This window comes from Entelurus aequoreus, linkage group LG10, assembly GCF_033978785.1.
Source record: "Entelurus aequoreus isolate RoL-2023_Sb linkage group LG10, RoL_Eaeq_v1.1, whole genome shotgun sequence".
NCBI classification, from domain to species: domain Eukaryota; kingdom Metazoa; phylum Chordata; class Actinopteri; order Syngnathiformes; family Syngnathidae; genus Entelurus; species Entelurus aequoreus.
Genome location: NC_084740.1, coordinates 3,375,067 through 3,397,672, shown reverse-complemented (window position 1 = coordinate 3,397,672; position 22,606 = coordinate 3,375,067). Strand labels below are relative to the sequence as shown.

At 39.1% G+C, this 22,606-nt stretch overlaps 1 protein-coding gene across 2 annotated transcripts in view; it reads right to left on the bottom strand.

Annotated features, from left to right (window-relative positions):
* The window catches only part of phf12b (PHD finger protein 12b), a 57,141-nt gene that overhangs the window by 6,636 nt on the left and 27,899 nt on the right, over positions 1-22,606 (bottom strand). Inside the window, exons 8-12 of one of the 2 annotated variants that reach the window (XM_062059846.1) lie at positions 14,634-14,777; positions 8,608-9,268; positions 6,663-6,758; positions 1,024-1,131; positions 809-904 (exon numbers count right to left, since the gene is read on the bottom strand). In XM_062059846.1, coding sequence (XP_061915830.1) covers positions 809-904; positions 1,024-1,131; positions 6,663-6,758; positions 8,608-9,268; positions 14,634-14,777 — 1,105 coding nt within the window. Of the gene's footprint in view, positions 1-808; positions 905-987; positions 1,132-6,662; positions 6,759-8,607; positions 9,269-14,633; positions 14,778-22,606 lie in introns of both variants that reach the window. The other variant, XM_062059845.1, reaches the window with a different exon arrangement.

The following is a 22,606-nucleotide window of genomic DNA, read 5'->3' as shown; positions in this document are numbered from 1 at the left end:
CTGTTTGAAAGGAGTTAATTTGAGCTTTACTTTTTTGTCTACTTGCGATTGCTATGATTTCAGTCTGCATATAGAAAACAAATTCATTATAATAAACCAAAGTATAAAAATACTTGCAAGAGCGATAAAGCCTCATTTTCAAGTGAATCTCAAGTACACTCGCATACAGAGGCAGTGACAGGTCCTCACCGCTGCACAGTGTGGGGATTATAACATACCAACAGAATGTTTCTTGCCTTGTCTCAATGAGGTTGACGTAATGCCTGGACTTACTGTACATCCTAAAAACACCAGTTGTCACGCAATAGCCATTGTTGCATCAGATTCATCTTTGTGGATTGGACGTGTGATGTTTGTAAACCAGCAAAGTCTTTACAACAACTATTTTAAGTGAACGTTGACAACAGATTCCCAGTTGCTAGTTTCTTTTCTGAAAAGGGACAAGCAGTAGAAAATGGATGGATGGATGGAATCTGCAAGTCGGTTTCCATTGTTCAGGTGAAAAAACTGTTCAAAAGACAAGTGTTTGGCCTGTGTGTAACAGCTGTTTGATATCAGTGCATAATAAAGTGCCACATGTCATGCTATGTAGATTCTAGAACCCTCTGGGGAGCTACTTGTAACCAAGACACAAGCTACAGGTAGCTTGAAACCTTTCCAATGATGCGCTGAACTGTTCATCAACTGATGAAGTACATGGTGAAAACATGGCTTATGAAGTAATTAGCATAATCATTTGGCATTTCCAACTAATTCACAACTATAGAGAAATACAAAAGGTAGATGTGTACACATCATAATGTCTTACCAGATCCTATGTATAACGTCCTATAGCACATGTTGACAGATTTCCCTTTTCCTGTCAATGGGTAGAAGATTGCTCGGGCCTGCAACTTTTTCTGATCTGAAAAAAAAAGTGAAACTTTGGAACATTTAGGTGAAATACCAACATGATGAAATTAGACTGAATAGCAATGTTGAAGTTACGGTCAGGGAGGGACGTGGGGGTTTTGGAAGCATTACTGGCAACTGTAGGACGAGTGTCAGGGTCTTTGAATGGGAATAGCTGTTGGATCCTCTGCCATGCAAGCAGTTTGATCATCTCTGCATCCAACTTGTCCAGCTCGATATCTACAGCAAACACATGGGCGCACACATTTGACATTTCTCCTATTCAATTTTTCCCTGATAAACAGGCTGAAAAAGACAGGTGGTTTTCAAATCTGGGCCTACAGCAGGGAAATAAAAAGTGCTGGCTGCATTTTTTAGTGCCCATAGCAACACACTTCCTACTTCTGTCAACAAACGTGTCTGTTTGCTAATCATGGCAGACTTCACAAAAGACTATATTTGGACAAATGACGATTCACAAGCATAACTTTTTGAACCTACATATACGAAGGATGAACTACGAAGATGAGTGTTGGAGCAAAGTAGGGCTGGGCAATTATATGATCGTGATCGCAAATCATTTGAGTTCCATCACGGTCATCAGCTGTTGGCATTTTTACCTTGATCAAACAGTTAGAAGTTACCGCAGTAGTAAACAGTAGAGAAGCAGTGGTGCTTGGTATTATCCTGCACGGATCAATCCACCTTTATTGACCGTGATCTGTGTGCGTCTGTTTGTGTACATTTGTAAAAATGTTTGTTTCCCCCTTATGCGTCACCTCCCGTTCCACCATCGCAAAAGTGAGGCTTGTCACAACGTAATTAATGTCCAATCAGCGCTGTGACTTCTTAGTCATGTGTCTGCAAAGATTCAACTCCTCAGATATAACATATACTAAAAAATTATGCGGGCATTTTTTGTTCGAATAATTTTTGAGTTTGTGGATAAAAAACATTTTGCTCCTGAAATAATCATTAAACTTGTGTTATGTGTTGGTAGTAAGGTTGTCCCGATACCGATATTTTAGTACCGGTACCAAAATGTATTTCGATACTTTTCTAAATAAAGGGGACCACAAAAAATGGCTTTATTTTGACAAAAAAAATCTTAGGGTACATGAAACATATGTTTATTATTGTAATTTAGTCCTTAAATAAAATAGTGAACATACTAGACAACTTGTCTTTTAGTAGTAAGTAAACAAACAAAGACTCCTAATTAGTCTGCTGACGTATGCAGTAACATATTGTGTCATTTATACACCTATTATTTTGTCACAATTATGAGGGACAAACTAACAATGGATTATTAATCTACTTGTTCATTTTACAGCTTACTTTCTCTTTTAACATGTTCTATTTACACTTCTGTTAAAATGTAATAATCACTTATTCTTCTGTCGTTTTGATACTTTACATTAGTGTTGGATGATACCACAAATTTAGGTATCTATTTAGTTACAGGATCATACATTGGTCATATTCAAAGTCCTCATGTGTCCAGGGAAATATTTACTGACTCTATAAACATAATATGAAAAAAGGATAAAAGATTTTGTGATGATAAATATTGATGTAATCATATTAGTGTCGACTAGATACGCTATTGTACTTGGTATCATTACAGTGGATGTTAGGTTTAGAACCACCGCTGACATTTGTTTACATTCAGGGGTGCTAGCTTGCTGTTAGCAGTTAGCTATCATTTCCTAGACTAATGAACCTTGCATTTCTGCATTAATAGTGTGCATTCAGCTGTGTATACAACTTAAGTGTTTAGACATGCTCCCATTGGCCAAAGAAGTATTTTTTGGGGTCGTATTTACAGAGCTGGACAAGTAAAACTTGCAAAAGCTGCCTTACAACTTTCAAGTCCACAGGTCTGTCCACCGCCCCCCAGAGGCAGTGAAGCGTAGTTCATGATGCTTATGAGTCTATTTTAACAGAGTTTTGCGAGGGGCCAACTTCACACAGGTAAAATGGTATGTTAAATGTGAAGTTTATGTTTTTGTATGGACTTAAATACATGTAATTGCTTAAAATTCTCTTTGGGCCATCTTATATGTGATCTCTGCAGTGAATGACATTTCATGGGAGGAGTTAGAGCAGGTCTTCCTGACAGGGCCATCAAAGGTCAAGAGAATTGATAGTTCTTCTATTCCAGTATTTATCATTTTGTCTATTTTTTTAGTGAAGTGGACAAGCTCTGCAGAAGGCTGAAAAGGATCACTGCCATAAAGGCTGTTTTGTGAATGGTTAAGTTTTTGCAATAAAACATTTAAAGGCCTACTGAAATGACATTTTTTTATACTTCATACTTGATCATTTCGCGATATTGCCATATTTTTGCTGAAAGGATTTAGTAGAGAACAACGACGATAAAGTCCGCAACTTTTGGTCGCTGATAAAAAAAAGCCTCGTGACGTCACAAGCTGGAGTGCTGCTCATATTTCCCCATTGTTTACACCAGCAGCGAGAGATTCGGACCGAGAAAGCGACGATTACCCCATTAATTTGAGCGAGGATGAAGGTTCGTGGATGAGGAAAGTGAGAGTGAAGGACTACAGTGCAGTGCGTATCTTTTTTCGCTCTGACCGTAACTTAGGTACAAGGGTTCATTGGATTTCACACTTTCTCCTTTTTCTATTGTGGATCACGGACTTTTATTTTAAACCACCTGGGATACTATATCCTCTTGAAAATGAGAGTCGAGAACGCGAAATGGACATTCACAGTGACTTTTATCTCCACGACAATACATCGGCGAAACACTTTAGCTACGGAGCTAACGTGATAGCATCGGGCTCAAATGCAGATATAAACAAAAGAAATAAACCCCTGACTGGAAGGATAGACAGAAGATCAACAATACTATTAAACCATGGACATGTAACTACACGGTTAATGCTTTCCAGCTTGGCGAAGATTAACAATGCTGTTGCTAACGACGCCATTGAAGCTAACTTAGCAACGGGACCTCACACAGCTATGATAAAAACATTAGCGCTCCACTTACGCCAGCCAGCCCTCATCTGCTCATCAACACCCGTGCTCACCTGCGTTCCAGCGATCGACGGAAGGACGAAGGACTTCACCCGATCATCCGTGCGGTCGGCGGCTAGCGTCGGATAGCGCGTCTGCTATCCAAGTAAGTCCTCCTGGTTGTGTTGCTACAGCCAGCCGCTATTACACCGATCTCACCTACAACTTTCTTCTTTGCAGTCTTCATTGTTCATTAAACAAATTGCAAAAGATTCACCAACACAGATGTCCAGAATACTGTGGAATTATGAAATGAAAACAGAGCTTTTTGTATTGGATTCAAAGGTGTACCAATACTTCCGTTTAACTAGTGACGTCACGCGCATACGTCATCATACAAAGACGTTTTCAACCGGAAGTTTAGCGGGAAATTTAAAATTGCACTTTATAAGTTAACCCGGCCGTATTGGCATGTATTGCAATGTTAAGATTTCATCATTGATATATAAACTATCAGACTGCGTGGTCGGTAGTAGTGGCTTTCAGTAGGCCTTTAAAACAACTTCATTTAATCTATGTCTCTGTAGGCTATTTAGGGCTGTTTTGTCAATATAAACCCATGCAATGGAGCATTTCAAAATATTTCATTTTATTGTAGACTATTTAGTCTATAAAGGTTTTTTTTAAAGTTTAAATTGTTCCAAGCTTGACAAACAACTAGATCATGGCGTTTTATTTGGATTTATCTATTTTACGTTCAACCAGTAGGGGACCCTATCCAAAAACTAAAAAGGGGTCTAAACGTGCTGACACATACTATTGCTTTTTTCCTACTAAACCCTTTTCTCTATACAATGCTGCTGCGTTATGCACTCACCCACATCAAGACACAACAAAATGCGCACGATGCAGTCCCAAAGCCAAAAGCAGTCGACCCAGTCATTGAAAAAGGAAAAAAACAATGCACAGAAGATAAATCCACAACCACTTATGGGCCCTGAAAGGTCGGACCGCCACACACGAAGAAGAAGGCTCAAACACAGAGGCGACCAGTCTGAAGACAAAAGTGAATACGAAAACCAGGCAAAAAATACGCCGGACGAAGCAAGGTGGAGTACCCTCAACCCTGACACCGCAGCACGCAGCAGAAGCATGAAAAAGGCAGTGCTCTACGCACGGATGTGTTACAGGCACATTTGTTCAATTTGTCAATGAATCAATACTTCCTGTGGCTAATGGACGTGTGCGGCCAAAAGAGGTGGGGGAAATCGATTTTTAGATGCATTGCAATTTGGAAACGGACGATTATAAAATCGATTAATAAACGTCAGTCAAAAATCTATTTATTTATTGTAAATTAAGTAATTCAGACAGTTTTATAATTTGGCTGAGTGCAGCGAGCCTAATCACAGAGACATACGACCAGCTCTATTATAGGGCACTTAAGTTCCAGTTTTACACACATTTCAATGCATTTAATAAACATGATGGGAAATTTTTATGACAAATGTACTGTTTTTAAAAGTTGCAAGAGATAAACGCTTATTTAGTGAAACAAAAAACATTTTTTAAAGACTGTATCAATATACATAAATTAAAGGTGCATCAATAATCGATTATTAATCGAATCATAGCTCCTGAATCATAATTGTAATCAAATCGTGAGGTGGCCAAAAATTCCCACCTCTAGCAGCCAATATGTGCATAAATACAATTTGTACAAAAATGAGGTGTGTGCAGCTTACATTTCTGTGCACTCGATAGTCTGGTATTAGGGATGTAACACTATTGCATCCTCACAGTTTGGTATGCATCTCAGTATAAAAAGACCTGGCACTGCCATCTTTTCATACCTGCTTTTGAAGGCACAGTCCCCAGGCTTGCGTTTGTGGCACCACATTACAAACCTTTCTACATCGGTGGATTGCAAGGGATGGCCCAATTCTGTGACTACCTCATTTCATAGAAATCCCCCGACTGGACTTCTTTGGGGTTATGTTAAAAATGTGTATTATTAAACGAAGATACGGGACATAGACACTTTGAAGATCAAGAAAAAATGAATGATGCCATTGCCACTATTGTTTAGGCTTTACTACTGCGAACCTGACAGGAAGTATGAGTCATTTGCGGCTAAAGATGCCCATATAAAATGAGGCAAAAACCCCACTATTCCTTATTTTGTAATAACTTACACAGATTTGTGTCTTTACTTTGGCAATACATCTGTTAAATTGTAAAAATACTTTCTGGTCAGATTTGTAATTTGTTGAAGCATCAGGGCTGTCTTTGTGGTGTTCATGAGTAAGTGCAAAGCAACAGTATAACAGCCATCTTTAAAAAGTATAATTTACAAGTGTTATGTGAAATCTGGGCTGGTAAATGTACCACAATATAAAAATAACCACAATATTCAACCCAACAGACAGCATTGTGTTTTGGAATACTTGACATTTGTCACATAATTCACAAAAACTGCCCAAACATGTCCTTATGGTATTTGTTTTGTTTTTTTAACTGTGCAGCCTTTGGTACCATGACAATCTTTATTTTTGGTCTCGATCATAATTAACTACCACTGTGAACTCAGCCTTAGCAAACAGGAGTTATAGTGCTAAACAACTGTAGTTAAGATATTATTCCTTAAGTATGACAAATTAAATATGATTCAACTTTTGTGAAAACATGTATTCAAAAAAGCTTACTTTTTCCAAACACCCATTTTTGCAAATATACAGAGGGGTCATTTTATACCAGGTCAACACGGTATGTCATATCCATGCACCTACCCCCCTTATCATCCAGTTGGTCTTTAAAGCAGTTGGTGATGGTGGAGAGTGTACTGGGCAGCAGTGTGCCTGTCCGTTCAGGGCCGGCCTTTATGTCTGCAAACCAGACAAAAGAAGTCATATTTTACACTAAAACTTAATGAACACATTTTACATAGAGGTTGTGGGTGCAAAAATGTTCAACATTTCCCATCCTTCAAATATTTAACATAATAGTCCAAGATCTGATTCATCAGTGACACTTCAAAATAATTGGAACTTTCTGCAAGCACCTACTGTTTGTGTCTGGAGAGCTGAAGTTAGTCACAAAAGTTGTTGTTAAATTCCTACACCCGGTCAAACTTTGAAAAAGCCTCACCATCTCCACTCAGTGTCATTATCATAAACCATATCATTATCAAATGAATTAGTCAAAAAATGTGGACTTTAACATGAAATTTGGCACGGTTAACTGCTGCCTGCCTTTAACCTCCGACTTATGATTAAACTAATGGCGCGTGTGATTTCACCGCAGTGATGTCCATTGAGCAAAGTTTGGAGGTCTTATTGCACACAAGGTTTTTAAAAGTTAGCCACTTTTTGCTGAAGTTTGCATTTCCCCAGTTTCCAGACATGCATTCCTTTTCCCGTTTTCACCACAGCATTGAGCACGTTCACAGGATATAGCATTATTTTTAGCTTTTGTCATTGGAAGGACCCAGGTACGATTCCCTGGCTGACTGGGAACCAGTGCAGAATTGTGGTAAAAACTATTAATGTCTGTGTAAAGCAAACTTCCATCCATCTATCCATGTTCTACCGCTTGTCCCTTTTGGGGTTGCGAGGGGTGCTGGAGCCTATCTCAGCTGCATTCGGGTGGAAGGCGGGGTACACCCTGGACAAGTCACCACATCATCACAGGGCCAACACAGATAGACAACATTCACACACTAGGGACCATTTAGTGTTGCCAATCAACCTATCCCCAGGTGCATGTCTTTGGAGGTGGGAGGGGCCTATCCCCAGGTGCATGTCTTTGGAGGTGGGAGGGGCCTATCCCCAGGTGCATGTCTTTGGAGGTGGGAGGGGCCTATCCCCAGGTGCATGTCATTGGAGGTGGGAGGAAGCCAAAGTACTTGATGATTTTTAATGCCATTTAAGTCCTTAATTTTTGCAAAATCCATTTAATGAGCTTTTTAATGACCCGCGGAAACCCTGTATTATATCTGTCAGTAGACTCCATATGGAAGCGCTAAAACTACAACATGGCTAATGAGGAAAAGACACAGTCGAAGTGTAATTTTGACCAAAGAACCATTACATGTTATGTAGACCACAATGACATTTTTTAAATGTAGAAAAAAAAATCTTAATATGACCCCTTTAAGTCAGAGAGTTATTAATGTTTCATAAACACTGATGAGCATTGCAATAGAACAGTGGTTTTCAAGCGTTTTCCACCAAGTACCACCTCAGAAAAAACATGGCTGTCCAAATACCACTATGAGCAACATTAAAAATACAGTAGCGTAGTAGGTCTAACTATTCATTACAAACAAGGCAGAGTTTTTTTCAAAACAAATATATTGAATATTTTGGCCACTGTAACATTATACACAGTTTGAACAGCAACACTGTTTGAATACAGGAAAATAAAAGACTGCACTTTAATCAAATGATTCTTTAAATGGAGCTGTAACACAGTTTGAGAATCACTGCTATAGAACTAAATTGGCTCATTTTAGAATGCATGTCAGAAGTCACGGGCGCATACTAGTGAGCACCCATGTAACAGAATGACATCATTACATCATTTACATGCTTCAAAAAACTCTAAATGTCAGAGCTGCGATAAGTTAAATATGATGCTTGCCATTGACTTCTGTTTCTACGTTGTATAATGAACAGTTTATCCTGAACAAATCTCCTAACAACTTATGAGCAGTACCTTGTGTGTAGTGCATACCTGGAGTTGGTGATGACAAAGCAGTGTTTGGGTGCTCCTCTTGGTTGTCTTTAGGGAGTGTTTCAGACCGAGCACTAATAGAGATAGCATCGGAGAGTTTTCCGTCACTGCTGATACACTCTTCCTGGGTCCTATGGTTCTGTTGGTTACGATGTGACCATTGAGCTGGAGTGCAAGCTTCTTTAGTGCTGTTGGGCTCCTTCTTGAGGGTTTGGGGGCCTATGTGGTTCACTGGGTCAGAGGCAGTAGCTGTATCAGGCTTTAGCTCTCCTTGTGTGCAACACTCAGTTTTACAGTCGACAGGTCCGTTTACTTTGGGAGGATGAATTTTTTCATGTAGAGGTCCATTATGTTTCCTACAGTTCTGGCATTGTGGCAGGCGGCATTTACAAGCAAATTGCTGTACCAATGTGTCCCTTGCTGGAGAGGTCTCCTGGTGGTTATCAGGTGCACTGCAGGATTTAGAGTCAGATGAATAAGTCCTTTCTGAAAAGGGCTGACTTTTCACATTCTCAGGAATTTTACATGATTTACAAATGTCTTTCATGTCAGAGTCCAACTGTGCTGGTGGGGATATTGATAGGAGGGTGGATGAAGTCTTTTGCTTGGTAGACAAGTGCCGCATGATGCTGCATTGAAGGGCGATGACATCCTGGAGCCACTGTTTGAGACATCAAAACAACATTTAATAACGCACTTCATTTACTCTTTCAATTTCTATTCCATCTATTTGTATTTGTGTTTGACTTTCTCTTCTTCTGTTACTGAACAATATTTTAGTTTTACCGAGGTTTAGGGATAGTCTGTTTTTGTCAAAGCATCTTTTTAATGTGTTCATTTCTTCTGTTATTATTTGTATTATCTTCCGTGTGCAACAACACTGCTGCTGCACATTTTTTACTATCTATTGCATTGCTCATTTCCTCTGTAGTTTGGATTAAATCATCAAAATTGAAATATTAGCTCTGTATCCATATTGGTTCTCAGCGAGTATTCTATATTAATCCAATCTGTTATTGAACAGTTTTTCAATTATTTTATAACATTGTGGAAGTAAAGGACAGTGCGTGATGATGTCATGTTATCGATGGGAAAATGCATTTTTAGACAATATGATTTGCCTGAGCGGCTAGGACACCCCGAGAGTAACAAGCGGTAGAAAATGTAGCAGAAAGGATAAATAAAAATATAAAAAATAAAATAATTTAACTCGGGACTTCCCGCACGCCGGATTTTGGATGCTGGCGGGCCGGATCCATTTTCCATCCATTTTTATATACTAGAAAAATTCCCAGTTGTCCCGTTTTTCTGTAACACCCATTCCTGTCATTTTCAACGGCTGACAAGGAAAGTTGCACAACACTTTGACACTGAGGAGGTTTGGCAGACAAGAAAATACATGTCTTTCACGGCTCCAACTGGTGTCGGTTCCAACCCCAGAAGGGACCAAAAGCAAAAATCTTGTGGCCATTTTCATCTTTGAGTCATATAGTTTAATTCCCACTATTAGGACATACATTTATGGTTTCTATATTCATAGTACGTTTCAGTACCGTTTACCGATCTTTACGAGTCAAACCGTTTCAATCATATTTTCTACATTCCACTTGCATTTCAGTTGTTCTTTAGCCCTTCAATTTTCTAAACATTCTCCAACTTTTACTCTTTTAGGGGGAGTCGTAGTTTAAAACGTGGCGAAAAAAGCTTTGCGTCATCGTGGAGAAATGCTTCACGGCGGTTTGAGAAATGCCATGACCCGCCATCCTATGTGTGACGCCTTTTACCTGGGCATTACTTCACAAAGTGTTTCAGCTATGGCAGTGAAAACAATTCATATTCCTCCCTTAGCTGTCACGTTGTATGCAGTCAAACAGCTTGCTGATGCGACATGAACAACAGCATGTATGTGGCGTCGTTATATTGTGTAAAAAAAAAAAAAAGAAGAAGAGAATGATCACACAGTAGGTTTGTCCTGCTACCAATATTTTGGTACTGGTACCAAAAATGTATTTTGATACTTTTCTAAGTAAAGGGGACCACAAAAAATGGCTTTTATTGGCTTTATTTTAACAAAAAATGTTAGTGTACATGAAACATATGTTTATTATTGTAATTTAATCCTTAAATAGTGAACATACTAGACAACTTGTCTTTTAGTAGTAAGTAAACAAACAAAGACTCCTAATTAGTCTGCTGACGTATGCAGTAACATATTGTGTCATTTATACACCTATTATTTTGTACACATTATGAGGGACAAACTGTATAAAATTGATTATTCATCTACTTGTTCATTTACTGTTAAGATCTGCCTAATTTCTGTTTTAACATGTTCTATCTACACTTCTGTTAAAATGTAATAATCACTTATTCTTCTCTTCTTTGATACTTGACATTAGTTTTGGATGATACCACACATTTGGGTATGGATCCGATACCAAGTAGTTACAGGATCATACATTGGTCATATTCAAAGTCCTCATGTGTCCAGGGACATATTTACTGACTTTATAAACATAATATGAATTCTTAAAAAAACAAAAAAAGATAAAAAATATCGATATAATCATTGTAGTATCGACTAGATACGCTCTTGTACTTGGTATCATTACAGTGGATGTCAGGTGTAGATCCACCCATGGGGTTTGTTTACATTGTGATGCCACTGAGCTATTGTATCCTCCTACGCTGTGTCGTGAAGCATATTTAGCTATTCCTCGTCCTGCAGTGATAATGGTACTTGTAAGAAACTTACTTTATTTGTTGCCATGGAGACCAGGATTAGTGATTTAGAAATAGCTAAAACACTGTGTATGGATGTTAGCCGCTAGATAGCCATGTGTTAAAGCAGCTCTTCCTGAGGGTGTTTCAGTGTTATAACTTCACCTTTATCTTTACTTTCTACACACTCCCTTGTCTGTCTACACACTGTGTCTGCTTGTAAGTACTCTGTGTGTGTGCTACACTACATGCTCCACTGCTCGTAAACCCAGCAATGACACGACGTGACAACGGCGCGCAGTCATGCTTATTAAAAAAAGGGGAAAAAAAGACAACCAGTACTTTTTAGAGGCGGTATAGTACCGATTATGATGAATTATTATCGCTCTACTTTACTAGTACCACTATACCGTACAACTGTATAACAGAAAATCCCAAATTATATTTTTAAATAGTAAAAAAATCACACTATACAAGCTAGATATCAAAATAATTGTTAACAGTTACCGTAAATTCCAGACTATAAATCACTACTTTTTATCTACGCTTTAAACCCTGGGGCTCATAAAACGGTGCGGTTAATTTATGAATTTTTCCTCGTTGACGGCCATAATGCCAGAAAAAACAAGCAAAGACACTGAAATGGTGCGTTATTGTTTGTGCTATGTGCCATCTTTTGGACAGGTTCGCTCACTGCAGGTGCTGCAGTGCCCTTCTGTTTTAGAGCTTTCAACTGGGAGTACATCTGCTGCTCCATCTTGTAGCCGTCCATAGCGTTTCCCGTATGGATTCTTCATTCATCACTCCAAACAACGTTTTTAAGTTTTCCAATATAATCAAAACTATTTATACTTACTAAATAGTTTTTACAGTGGGCTCTGTACAGAGGATGTCGTTGTGGCTTGTGCAGCCCTTTGAGACACTTGTGATTTAAGGCTATATAAATAAACATTGATTGATTGATTGATTGATTGAAACCGTCCCATATGTGGTGTCTGGAGAAGTTTTCTTGTATATTCGTACGAGCTATCGTAATCAAGCTAATGTGGTTAGCATTAGCCAATATGCCAAGACATTTACGGTACAAGTGTCTGTATTAGTATTATTAACTTATAATGGCATTTTTTTGTATTGCTTCAGTTTAAAAAATTCCTCAGTAAATTCCCCAAGACGTCACTGTGGACTGTTTAGCTGGTTGGAGAGCCAGTGGGTTCATGACTAGGGATGATACTCGAAACCGGTTTTCCCGGTTGTTTGATAAGAAATGAACTGAGTCCTCGGACTCAAATCCCTTTTTGAGAACCGGTACCCGTTATCGAGACCACTATAGTAAATAAAAAGAGTTGGTTCTTTATTCGAATCCCTCGGAACGAATCCCGTCCCGACCAGAAATGCTCCGTGTGACATCACAAGAAATGGCGTCACGTAGCTCAGTCATTAGGCGCAAATAGGGAAAGCAGGAAAAAAATGGACGGGAAAAAGCACTCCAAGGTGTAATAAAGTTCAAAACAAAAAGGTATAATCCAATGAATAACTTTACTGAGAAATTTGAGCAGGGTAAAAATACACGAACACTTTTACGACCAACCTGAAACATAACAACCAGGCTAGCAACGCACCTCCTTTACGGCAGCTGTCGCAACCTTCTTAAAGCAACCGCAGCACATACATATATGCCATCTCCCTTTTTGAACTTTTGTTTTTCTTTACTTGTAAACGTTACAAAATCACACTGTATATGTGTTGTCTGTCTAATTATAAATCATGCAGACGAGGCGTGTTGGCTGAGTTCTTGACGTTTACTTTCACAGCGTGCTCATAATAACCTCATTCTTAGCTGCCGGGTGACGATATGCAACACTTTTCGGGGCTACCGCGCATGCTCGTCACTCCCGTTGCATGCTGGGTAGTGTAGTTGTTATATTCCCTAGCTCATAACATCTTTCCCCCTATATAAAGAAATAATGTTAACTCAATAAAGTGTATTTCTTTTTTTAGCTTTAACTTTTCATTTTTTAGCATTGTAACCACATTTGCAAACAACTTTTCTCTTCATAGAATTTTCTTTCAATAAAGAAATAAAGTGCAAAAATGTCAAAGCATCATAACAAACAGTTATGTCAAATAGCAGCAGAATTGCACTTTTTGGAGAGCTGTATTATTTCCAGTTTTGTGCCCAAGGGACTGATTTTATTTAACACTATATTATTATTTATACACCTATAGTGATCACAGAGACAGCTTGTTTTTGTGTTACTGTATATATTTGTTTTTATGAAAAATCACACTTAATATACTTTGGGTAACAACAGTTAATATTTATTTATTTTATTTAATTTTTTTAGGGGGGTAAAAGTCAATATTTATTTATTTATTAGATTAAATTGTTTTCTTATATAATAAAAGTGAGCTTTTGTTAAACCAAATATTGTGTGTTTTTTTCCATATACAACAACCTATCTGGACTTGATAAGAGAATCGATAAGGAATCGGTTCGATAAGAGGATTCGATAATAGGCTCGAACTCGATAATTTCTTATCAAACATCATCCCTATTCATGACCATGACTTCTGTTTTGTTTGACCATGACTTCTGTTTTGTTTGATCTTCCGTTTTACTGCCGTGCTACAGGCACTGTTTGGAAACAATAAGGTATGTAAATAAACATTTACAAAAACTTTCTCTGTAAATAACTCATTTCACAACGTATATTTTTTTGCGGCTTATAGTTCGGTGCGGCTAATACATGAAAAATAAAATTTTCCTTCTAAAATTTAGTAGGTACCGCTTATGCGAAAAATACGAAAATTTTAAATTCTATCAACAATTTTTTTGCCCTTAAGGGGGCTGTTTGCAACTTGCTTAAAGTAAATACATTTCAAGCCAGAAAAAAATAAAAACTTACCGTATGTTGCTATTACTGGTTCAACAGAACACAAGTGTCTATATATTTCACAATTACCACTTATATTAAATTAAATTTGCTTGTCGGTTTTGAGGAATTTGTTTGGCTTTCCGGCTTGTCGCTCACCGCTGACTCACAACACGTACACACAGGGAACATGTATACATAACATAACAAAACAGGACCATAGAAGCAAGCAACAATTCAATGATAGCAAACGTTAACTATCCAAATCGCTACCATTAGCTGACAACACACAAAGCTAATGCATGTACATATTTGGGAGTAGTTACATCATTACATGCTGAAAGTCATAAGAGCGGGATAAAACACATTGGAAATATAGCACCCTCTAGGCATTGGCGTAAAGGTTGCAAACAATTCCTTGTTTCCCCTTACCTCCTGCTGCTCCTCCTCTGTAGTAAGATGTTTCCTGTGTTTGTGTTCAGGCACACCACTACAGACCAACTCCAACTGTCGCGTCCCTGCAGGATGTAGACCGCAGGGGGGGTTCCTGTACTGAAACTTGATGGCATCTGGCACCTGAGATCAAACAGTAAAAAAATAAAGATGCATATTTTCAGGCAACCACATTGTATCCCACCAGAGCAACTTCAACTGTCTGTTATGCATGTGTGCAATACCACATTATTCAGCTATACTGCGTGCATCCACAGTAACCAAACATCCCTTCCACCCAGAAACTGCAAACCGAGGCGATGCACTAATAACAATCAAAATGGAAGAAAAACAATATCATATTAGAACCAAGTACTAAGATCCTAAAAATCTGACCTGTGTTGTATGCAAAACAACATTTACAGCAGCATTGGCCTGAGCCCTATAAGTCCATGGTATGTCCCAGACATACCCAAACACAATAAAATGAGAAACATAAGATCCCAGCATTTACATTGTCACCTGAAATGCTCTAATTCAGAGATGCTGTATGTGTGGAGCAGGGAGGGGTTTGATTCCTGACAGCGCACCTGCTTTGGAGAAAACTAACATTACAAGGTATATGACTGGACAAGGAAACATTTTTTGGGATGCTCACCAAACCTTGTAGGTGCACTTTGAAGTATTGTATAGCTTTGCATTAGGGCTGGGCGATATATCGATATACTGGATATATCGCGGGTTTGTCTCTGTGCGATATAGAAAATGACTATATCGTGACATTGGAGTATATGTTCTCACGCAGTTGCTTTTAGCTGCTGGCATTACACTAAAGGCTCTTCTCACTCCTTATTGTGTCTTCTTCTCACAGACAGCAAGCGCACCTTCTTACACACGTCACATACTGTCACGTCATACGTCACATACGTATACGCCTTAGCGGAGCAGAGAGGTAGCAGCATGGGTTAAGTGAGCTGTGGTGCGAGTGGTTATACGAGAGAAAGAAGGTGTGAATCTGGTAACAAATGAAGGAAGAATTAATTCCCAAGAAAAACAGCAGGGGGTCCATCGTCTGGCGGTGGTTTGGCTTAAAGGGGGAATATGTCGAACAGACAACCGTAATTTGTCAAGTGTGGGGCAAAAGCGTTGCTACAAAAAGTAGCATTACTGCTGATATGTAGCATCATTTGAAAAGTCCCCTGGTAGAGAATGAAAAGTGCTTACTCCGCATGTTAATATCTCCGTTCAGTGCCACACCATCAAAATGCCCGAGCAACCATTTCCACATCAACACCGTATGAAAAAAATAGTCAACAACAGAAGGAGTTTGCTGTAAAGTTCAAACTTGAATGACAAGAAAAAGGAAGTTAAAGACTAAGTCTAAGATAACGTCCGCAGGAACCTACCACATAGTGAAGGACATACACTATTTGATTTCCTATTATGCAGCTCATTTTTATTTGACACTTATTGAAATATCTTGTGTGACATCATGCACAAAAGTGCACTTTATTTGTTTTAAACTATTGTAGTGGCGTTCTGTACAAAAAGTGCACTTTAAAGGCCTACTGAAACCCACTACTACCGACCACGCAGTCTGCTAGTTTATATATCAATGATGAAATCTTAACATTATAACACATGCCAATACGGCCGGGTTAACTTATAAAGTGACATTTTAAATTTGCCGCTAAACTTCCGGTTCGAAACGCCTCTGAGGATGACGTATGCGCGTGACGTAGACCGGCGAACACGGGTATGCCTTCCACATTGAAGCCAATACGAAAAAGCTCTGTTTTCATTTAATAATTCCACAGTATTCTGGACATCTGTGTTCGTGAATCTGTTTCAATCATGTTCATTGCATTATGGAGAAGGAAGCCGAGCAAGCAAAGAAGAAAGTTGTCGGTGCGAAATGGACGTATTTTTCGAACGTAGTCAGCCACAACAGTACACAGCCGGCGCTTCTTTGTTTACATTCCCGAAAGATGCAGTCAAGATGGAAGAACTCGGATAACAGAGACTCTAACCAGGAGGGCTTTTGACTTGGATACACAGACGCCTGTAGAGAACTGGGACAACACAGACTCTTACCAGGATTACTTTGATTTGGATGACAAAGACGCAGACGTGCTACTGTGAGTATGCAGCTTTGGCTTTTTTTTGCGTATGTACGTAACTTTTTTAAAATATATAAGCTTTATGAACCTTGGGTTAGGTGAACGGTCTTTTGGGCTGAGTGATTGTGTGTGTTGATCATGTGTTTGAATTGTATTGGCGTGTTCTATGGAGCTAGGAGCTAGCAGAGGAGCTAGGAGTTAGCATAACACGTACCGTACCGTACGTGCGCGTCACGTACGTAACTTTTTAAAAATATATAAGCTTTATGAACCTTGGGTTAGGTGAACGGTCTTTTGGGCTGAGTGATTGTGTGTGTTGATCAGGTGTTTGAATTGTATTGGCGTGTTCTATGGAGCTAGGAGCTAGCAGAGGAGCTAGGAGCTAGCATAACAAACACGCAGGTGTTATTATGCAGGATTAATTTGTGGCATATTAAATATAAGCCTGGTTGTGTTGTGGCTAATAGAGTATGTATATGTCTTGTGTTTATTTACTGTTGTAGTCATTCCCAGCTGAATATCAGGTACCGTGAGTATGCAGCCTTGGCTGCTAAACATTCGATAACTTGACCGTATGTACGCGTCACGTACGTAACTTTTTAAAAATATATAAGCTTTATGAACCTTGGGTTAGGTAAACGGTCTTTTGGGCTGAGTGATTGTGTGTGTTGATCAGGTGTTTGAATTGTATTGGCGTGTTCTATGGAGCTAGGAGCAAGCAGAGGAGCTAGGAGCTAGCATAACAAACACGCAGGTGTTTTTATGCAGGATTAATTTGTGGCATATTAAATATAAGCCTGGTTGTGTTGTGGCTAATAGAGTATATATATGTCTTGTGTTTATTTACTGTTGTAGTCATTCCCAGCTGAATATCAGGTCACCCCCTGCTCTCACAGCATCTTCCCTATCTGAATAGCTTCAACTCCCCACTAGTCCTTCACTTGCACTTTACTCATCCACAAATCTTTCATCCTCGCTCAAATTAATGGGGAAATTGTCGCTTTCTCGGTCCGAATCTCTCTCACTTCATGCGGCCATCATTGTAAACAATAGGGAACTTTGCGTATATGTTCAACTGACTACGTCACGCTACTTCCGGTAGGTGCAAGCCTTTTTTTTATCAGATACCAAAAGTTGCAATCTTTATCGTCGTTGTTCTATACTAAATCCTTTCAGCAAAAATATGGCAATATCGCGAAATGATCAAGTATGACACATAGAATAGATCTGCTATCCCCGTTTAAATAAAAAAAATTCATTTCAGTAGGCCTTTAATTTAGTGTTGTTTTGATATGTCATCTTAGTGACATCATGCACAAAAGTGCACTAATAGCTTGTTTTAAAATGTCTCTGACAATCTTGCACTTTCTGTTTTGGAAATGACATGAATGTTTGTGCCACTGCTTAATAACTGTTTCATAAATACACTTTTAGTTGTGATTTCCCTCTCTGCATGAAAGTTTAAAAGTAGCATATATTAATGGAGTATGAAGAAGAATGTTTTAATGTAGACACATAGAATCATCATACTGCTGTGATTATATGCATCAAGTGTTCATTCAAGGCTAAGGCAAAATATCCACATATATATGGTGTATCGTGACATGGACTAAAAATATTGAGATATTAAAAAAAGGCCATATCGCCCAGCCCTACTTTGCACGCATGACCCACACATTAACTTTAAGCTGTTGAATTTGCTTCTAAAAATAAAAAGTACAACAAAAACAAGGAATTATAATTAAATGTCTTATACTGAGGGGCTTTGTGGGGTCCTCCGCATCTCAAGTGTATCAATGATTTGGCTTTAATGTCTGGGCTGCTGGCAGTGATTGATGTCTTGCTGGCAAAGCAATGCAGGGTTTCAGAGTGCGCTCGGTAGGGATGGGAATCGAAAACCGTTTTGTTTCGATTTGTCAGTTTTGATAATTACTGTGTCAATTCCTGAGGGCACGGATGACATCTTCATGCGCCACAAAGGCTGGAGTCATTAACGAGGAAGGATGACAAAAGGGTGGTAGCCTGCAATACTTGCAAAGTTGATATTTCATCAGAAAAGCTATTCTACAAATATGCAGGAACACCAGCACTCACAGAATGTGAGCCGTAAGTGCATCTACACCAGCCGTAGCGCCTCATCTGCTGTTAATACTAAGTAACACTGCCTAACATGTGCACCTCATTTTAAAACATGATATTATTAACTGTAAACACTTCTGATGCATTCATTTTGCATTACATGACGAGACAGCATGTTGGCTTAGAGCAGGGGTGTCAAACGTACGGCCCGAGGGCCGGATCAGGCCCGCGAAGAGGTTTTATCCGGCCCGCGGGATGAGTTTGCTAAGTATAAAAATTAACCTGGAATTTTTTAATGAGAGAAACTGCTGTTCTAAATGTGTCCACTGGATGTGGCAAAAGCAATTATTTGTATCTTTGTAGATTATTCTAACCTGACTCTCGCCACAGGCCTTTGTAGTTCGCTGAGCTCCACTCAAGGATCTGGGCTCGAGGGCAATGCAAACTCCTTCAAGATAGCAAAAAATAATGAACCAATCAGAATTTCATAGATGTGACGTAGCGCCTAAGCGACTGTTTGATTCAAACAACAATGGCGGCACGCAGCGAGGAGTCGTGTGCTGACATTGATTCTGCATATTTTCTTTGCACAAACATTGATCGTCTACTGACATTGCTGCGTTGTTTCAGTAAAAGTTCTCTAACTTTTCGCTCTGTCGTTATCCAATATGTCGGCTGTTCTGTTTTGCATTTCCCAGCGTCGTTCTCATCAGCGTCACGGGTTGATTTCATTGTGAGTGGTTGAAGCAGCATGTCATTCAAGATAACGGACAAGTGGTTTATCCAATCACATACAATTATTTTTTTACAAGGCCTTCTGAAATACATCTTCTATTGAGAAGTCCCAGATCCTTGTGTGGAGCTCAGCGAACTACAAGGATCTGGCGAGAGTCAGGTTAAGATTATGCCACATATGTAAAAAAAACAAAAAAACACATGATGTTAGCGCACCAGTCGAGGAAAATGAGCAAACTACATAAATAACGGCCTGTAATTTGATTTTGATATTATTTCCTTATCTTGATAGATTGAAAATTAACACCAATGTTCGACTGATGAACATTATCACATAATTTATTCAGAAAGTATAAATAACGACAAATAAAGATAAAATACTATTTAACCGCAACATGTAAGTGTAAAAAAAGAACAACAACATTATGATTTGTACAATTTGTTTTATTGTTCAACAAAGAAAACAACGTCTTTATTTTTAAGTTATCGTGCCGTGATTTTACCAGCCCGGCCCACTTGGGAGTAGATTTTTCTCTATGTGGCCCTCGATCTAAAATGAGTTTGACACCCCTGGCTTAGAGGCTGCATGCTCCCCTGCTGTCTAGCGTATGCTTACTAAACAATAACATATGATTATTTTTCTGCAAAATATTGGTTTATGTTTATAGTTGATGGCTGCACAATTGTATCAGACATGACTTGTATTGTTTTTGGATGATTTAGTTTTACTTTTGTGCTCAGCTCATATATTTAAAAAAGAAAGTAAGAACAATTCTGTTAGCACAACTGTTCCAACACATTCTTGTGTAATTAGCACGGAATAATATTTGTTGCATTTTTTCTTCCTTAGTAAAACATTGTAATATTTTATAGGTATAACAAATGTTTTTTGTCCTGGGGCCTCCTTGCGCCCCGGCACCCCATTGAGGCTGTGGCCCTCTTAAGACCTCACTGTTGGAATTGTACACTCATGTTTCTTCTAAACTAAACCAAGTTGATGCAAATTAACATGGTTATTTACACTATCTCCAAACGAGAATTGACAAGAGAATCCATAAAGAACGATATCGGAAAAATCTTATCAATTCCCATCTTTCGTGTTCGGCCACATCTTGCCGTCCATGATTGACAGTTAATTCTGCTTGAACAGAGAGACAGCACATTGGCTGAAAAACTTAAAGGAGAGTGGCCGCACGTCTACCGCGCCATGGCCGACTGAGCAAGCGACTTGCGCAGACACTAGCTAGGTTTGTGCAAAACACTTTGGATCTTACTAAATCAGGCCCTAACACCAAGCGGAAAACAGCGTGTGCAATCCATAAAATAGCATGTGGGCGTGTTGCATGCGATTTACTAAACACTGCGTGCGCAATTGTCATATGTTCTCACATTTGACAACATGAGGGCTCCCTTGGCGATGCTTTGCCACAGAGGGGTGCTGATGCACTGCAGATGAGCGGCGATGCAACTGATGCTGCCAAGTACACAAAGTTTAGATCAAATGTGCAGCATCAAACAGCTGTTTAAGTGACCAATCCACTTAATAGATATGGTAGGAGAACAAGATGTGCAGTCTGTCAAAGTGTTTATCACTGGGCAAAGGATTGCGGCCATAAAAATAACCACGCTAAACTAACAGGGGATGAAGGACTAACAAGAGTTTGAAGAATGCCACATTACTTTGTTGTGTTGTTCAACACAGATATCTTCATGGTGGACTTTTGGGGACTTGCTGTGATTTACACAGCTTGCACCAGAAGTGTTTGGTGAAAAATGGCTTGATCATGATATGAGTCAACTAACACAAATTGAGGTGCAACAAATGAAAGACATAAAAAATGCAAGACCATTCAAGTTTGGCGATGGGAGAATGGTCCATAAAATCCCAGCTGTGATAGCACAGACTTGACAGAAGTTGTCCCAGCCAATATCCCTTTCATTTGAAGAAAAACCTCAATGAAAAGAGTAGGTGCCGTTTTAGACATTGAGAAAATAAAATACTCCGGTGGGGGCGGGGGCTGTGTCAAATATCAGCGGATATTATTGGGACCGGGAAAGCAGGGGAGTGGTTATGTAACACGCTCGCCAGGGAAGATGTTACTGTTGTATTGTTGTTTGCTACACAAAATAAAGTTGTTTATCAAGACAAAACTTTCGTCGGTGTTGCCGTCCAGGGCCTTAAGGGGGAACTGCACTTTTTTTTTTATTTTGCCTATCGTTCACAATCATTCTGAAAGACATGACGACAGATCTTTGTTTTTTTTAATGCATTCTACCTCTTAAATAAAACCTAAATAAAGCCAATGGGAGGTGATCTATTCTGCCTATGAAACCCAATAAATAATCATCAAAAAAAGGGGCCAAAAATATTTATTTTCCATTTGGTGACTTGAATATAAACCAAGTATTAGTGATATTGTTAGTATAGGCGCTAACACACACACCTTTTATAGAGGCGTCTTGATCACAAGCTTGTGTGCCTTTTTTGACATCATCAACTGAAAAGCTGATTCCTCGTTTCCTTGCCCGTCAAACTTTTTTGTGGATCACAAATCATGCCTCTCACCTGGATTGTAGAAGTACGTGGACGTATCCCGACAAGTTTGTACTTGTTGACATCTAATTTAGACCCGCAAATGGCGAGAACGACACCCTTTTCTTTGCAAGGATTATGAGTCATTCGTCGTCTAAATGGGAATATAACACAATTCTGGCGGTCGGCATCCTAATGACAGCATACCTTGCACAGTAAGTAATGAAGTCTGCAATGAGCAGTAGTACCGTAATTTCTGGACTATAAGCCGCTACTTTTTCCCCTCGTTCTGGTCCCTGCGGCTTATACAAGGGTGCGGCTTATTTACGGCCTGTTCTTCTCCGACGCCGACGAAGAGGATTTCGGTGGTTTTAGTACGCAGGAGGAAGACGATGACACAATGATTAAAGACTGACTTTTCATATACCGGTAGGCTGGTTATTTTGATAACGTACAGGCAAGCACTTTGTATTAATTTGCACCGTTGTATTATTTGTACTCTGCAC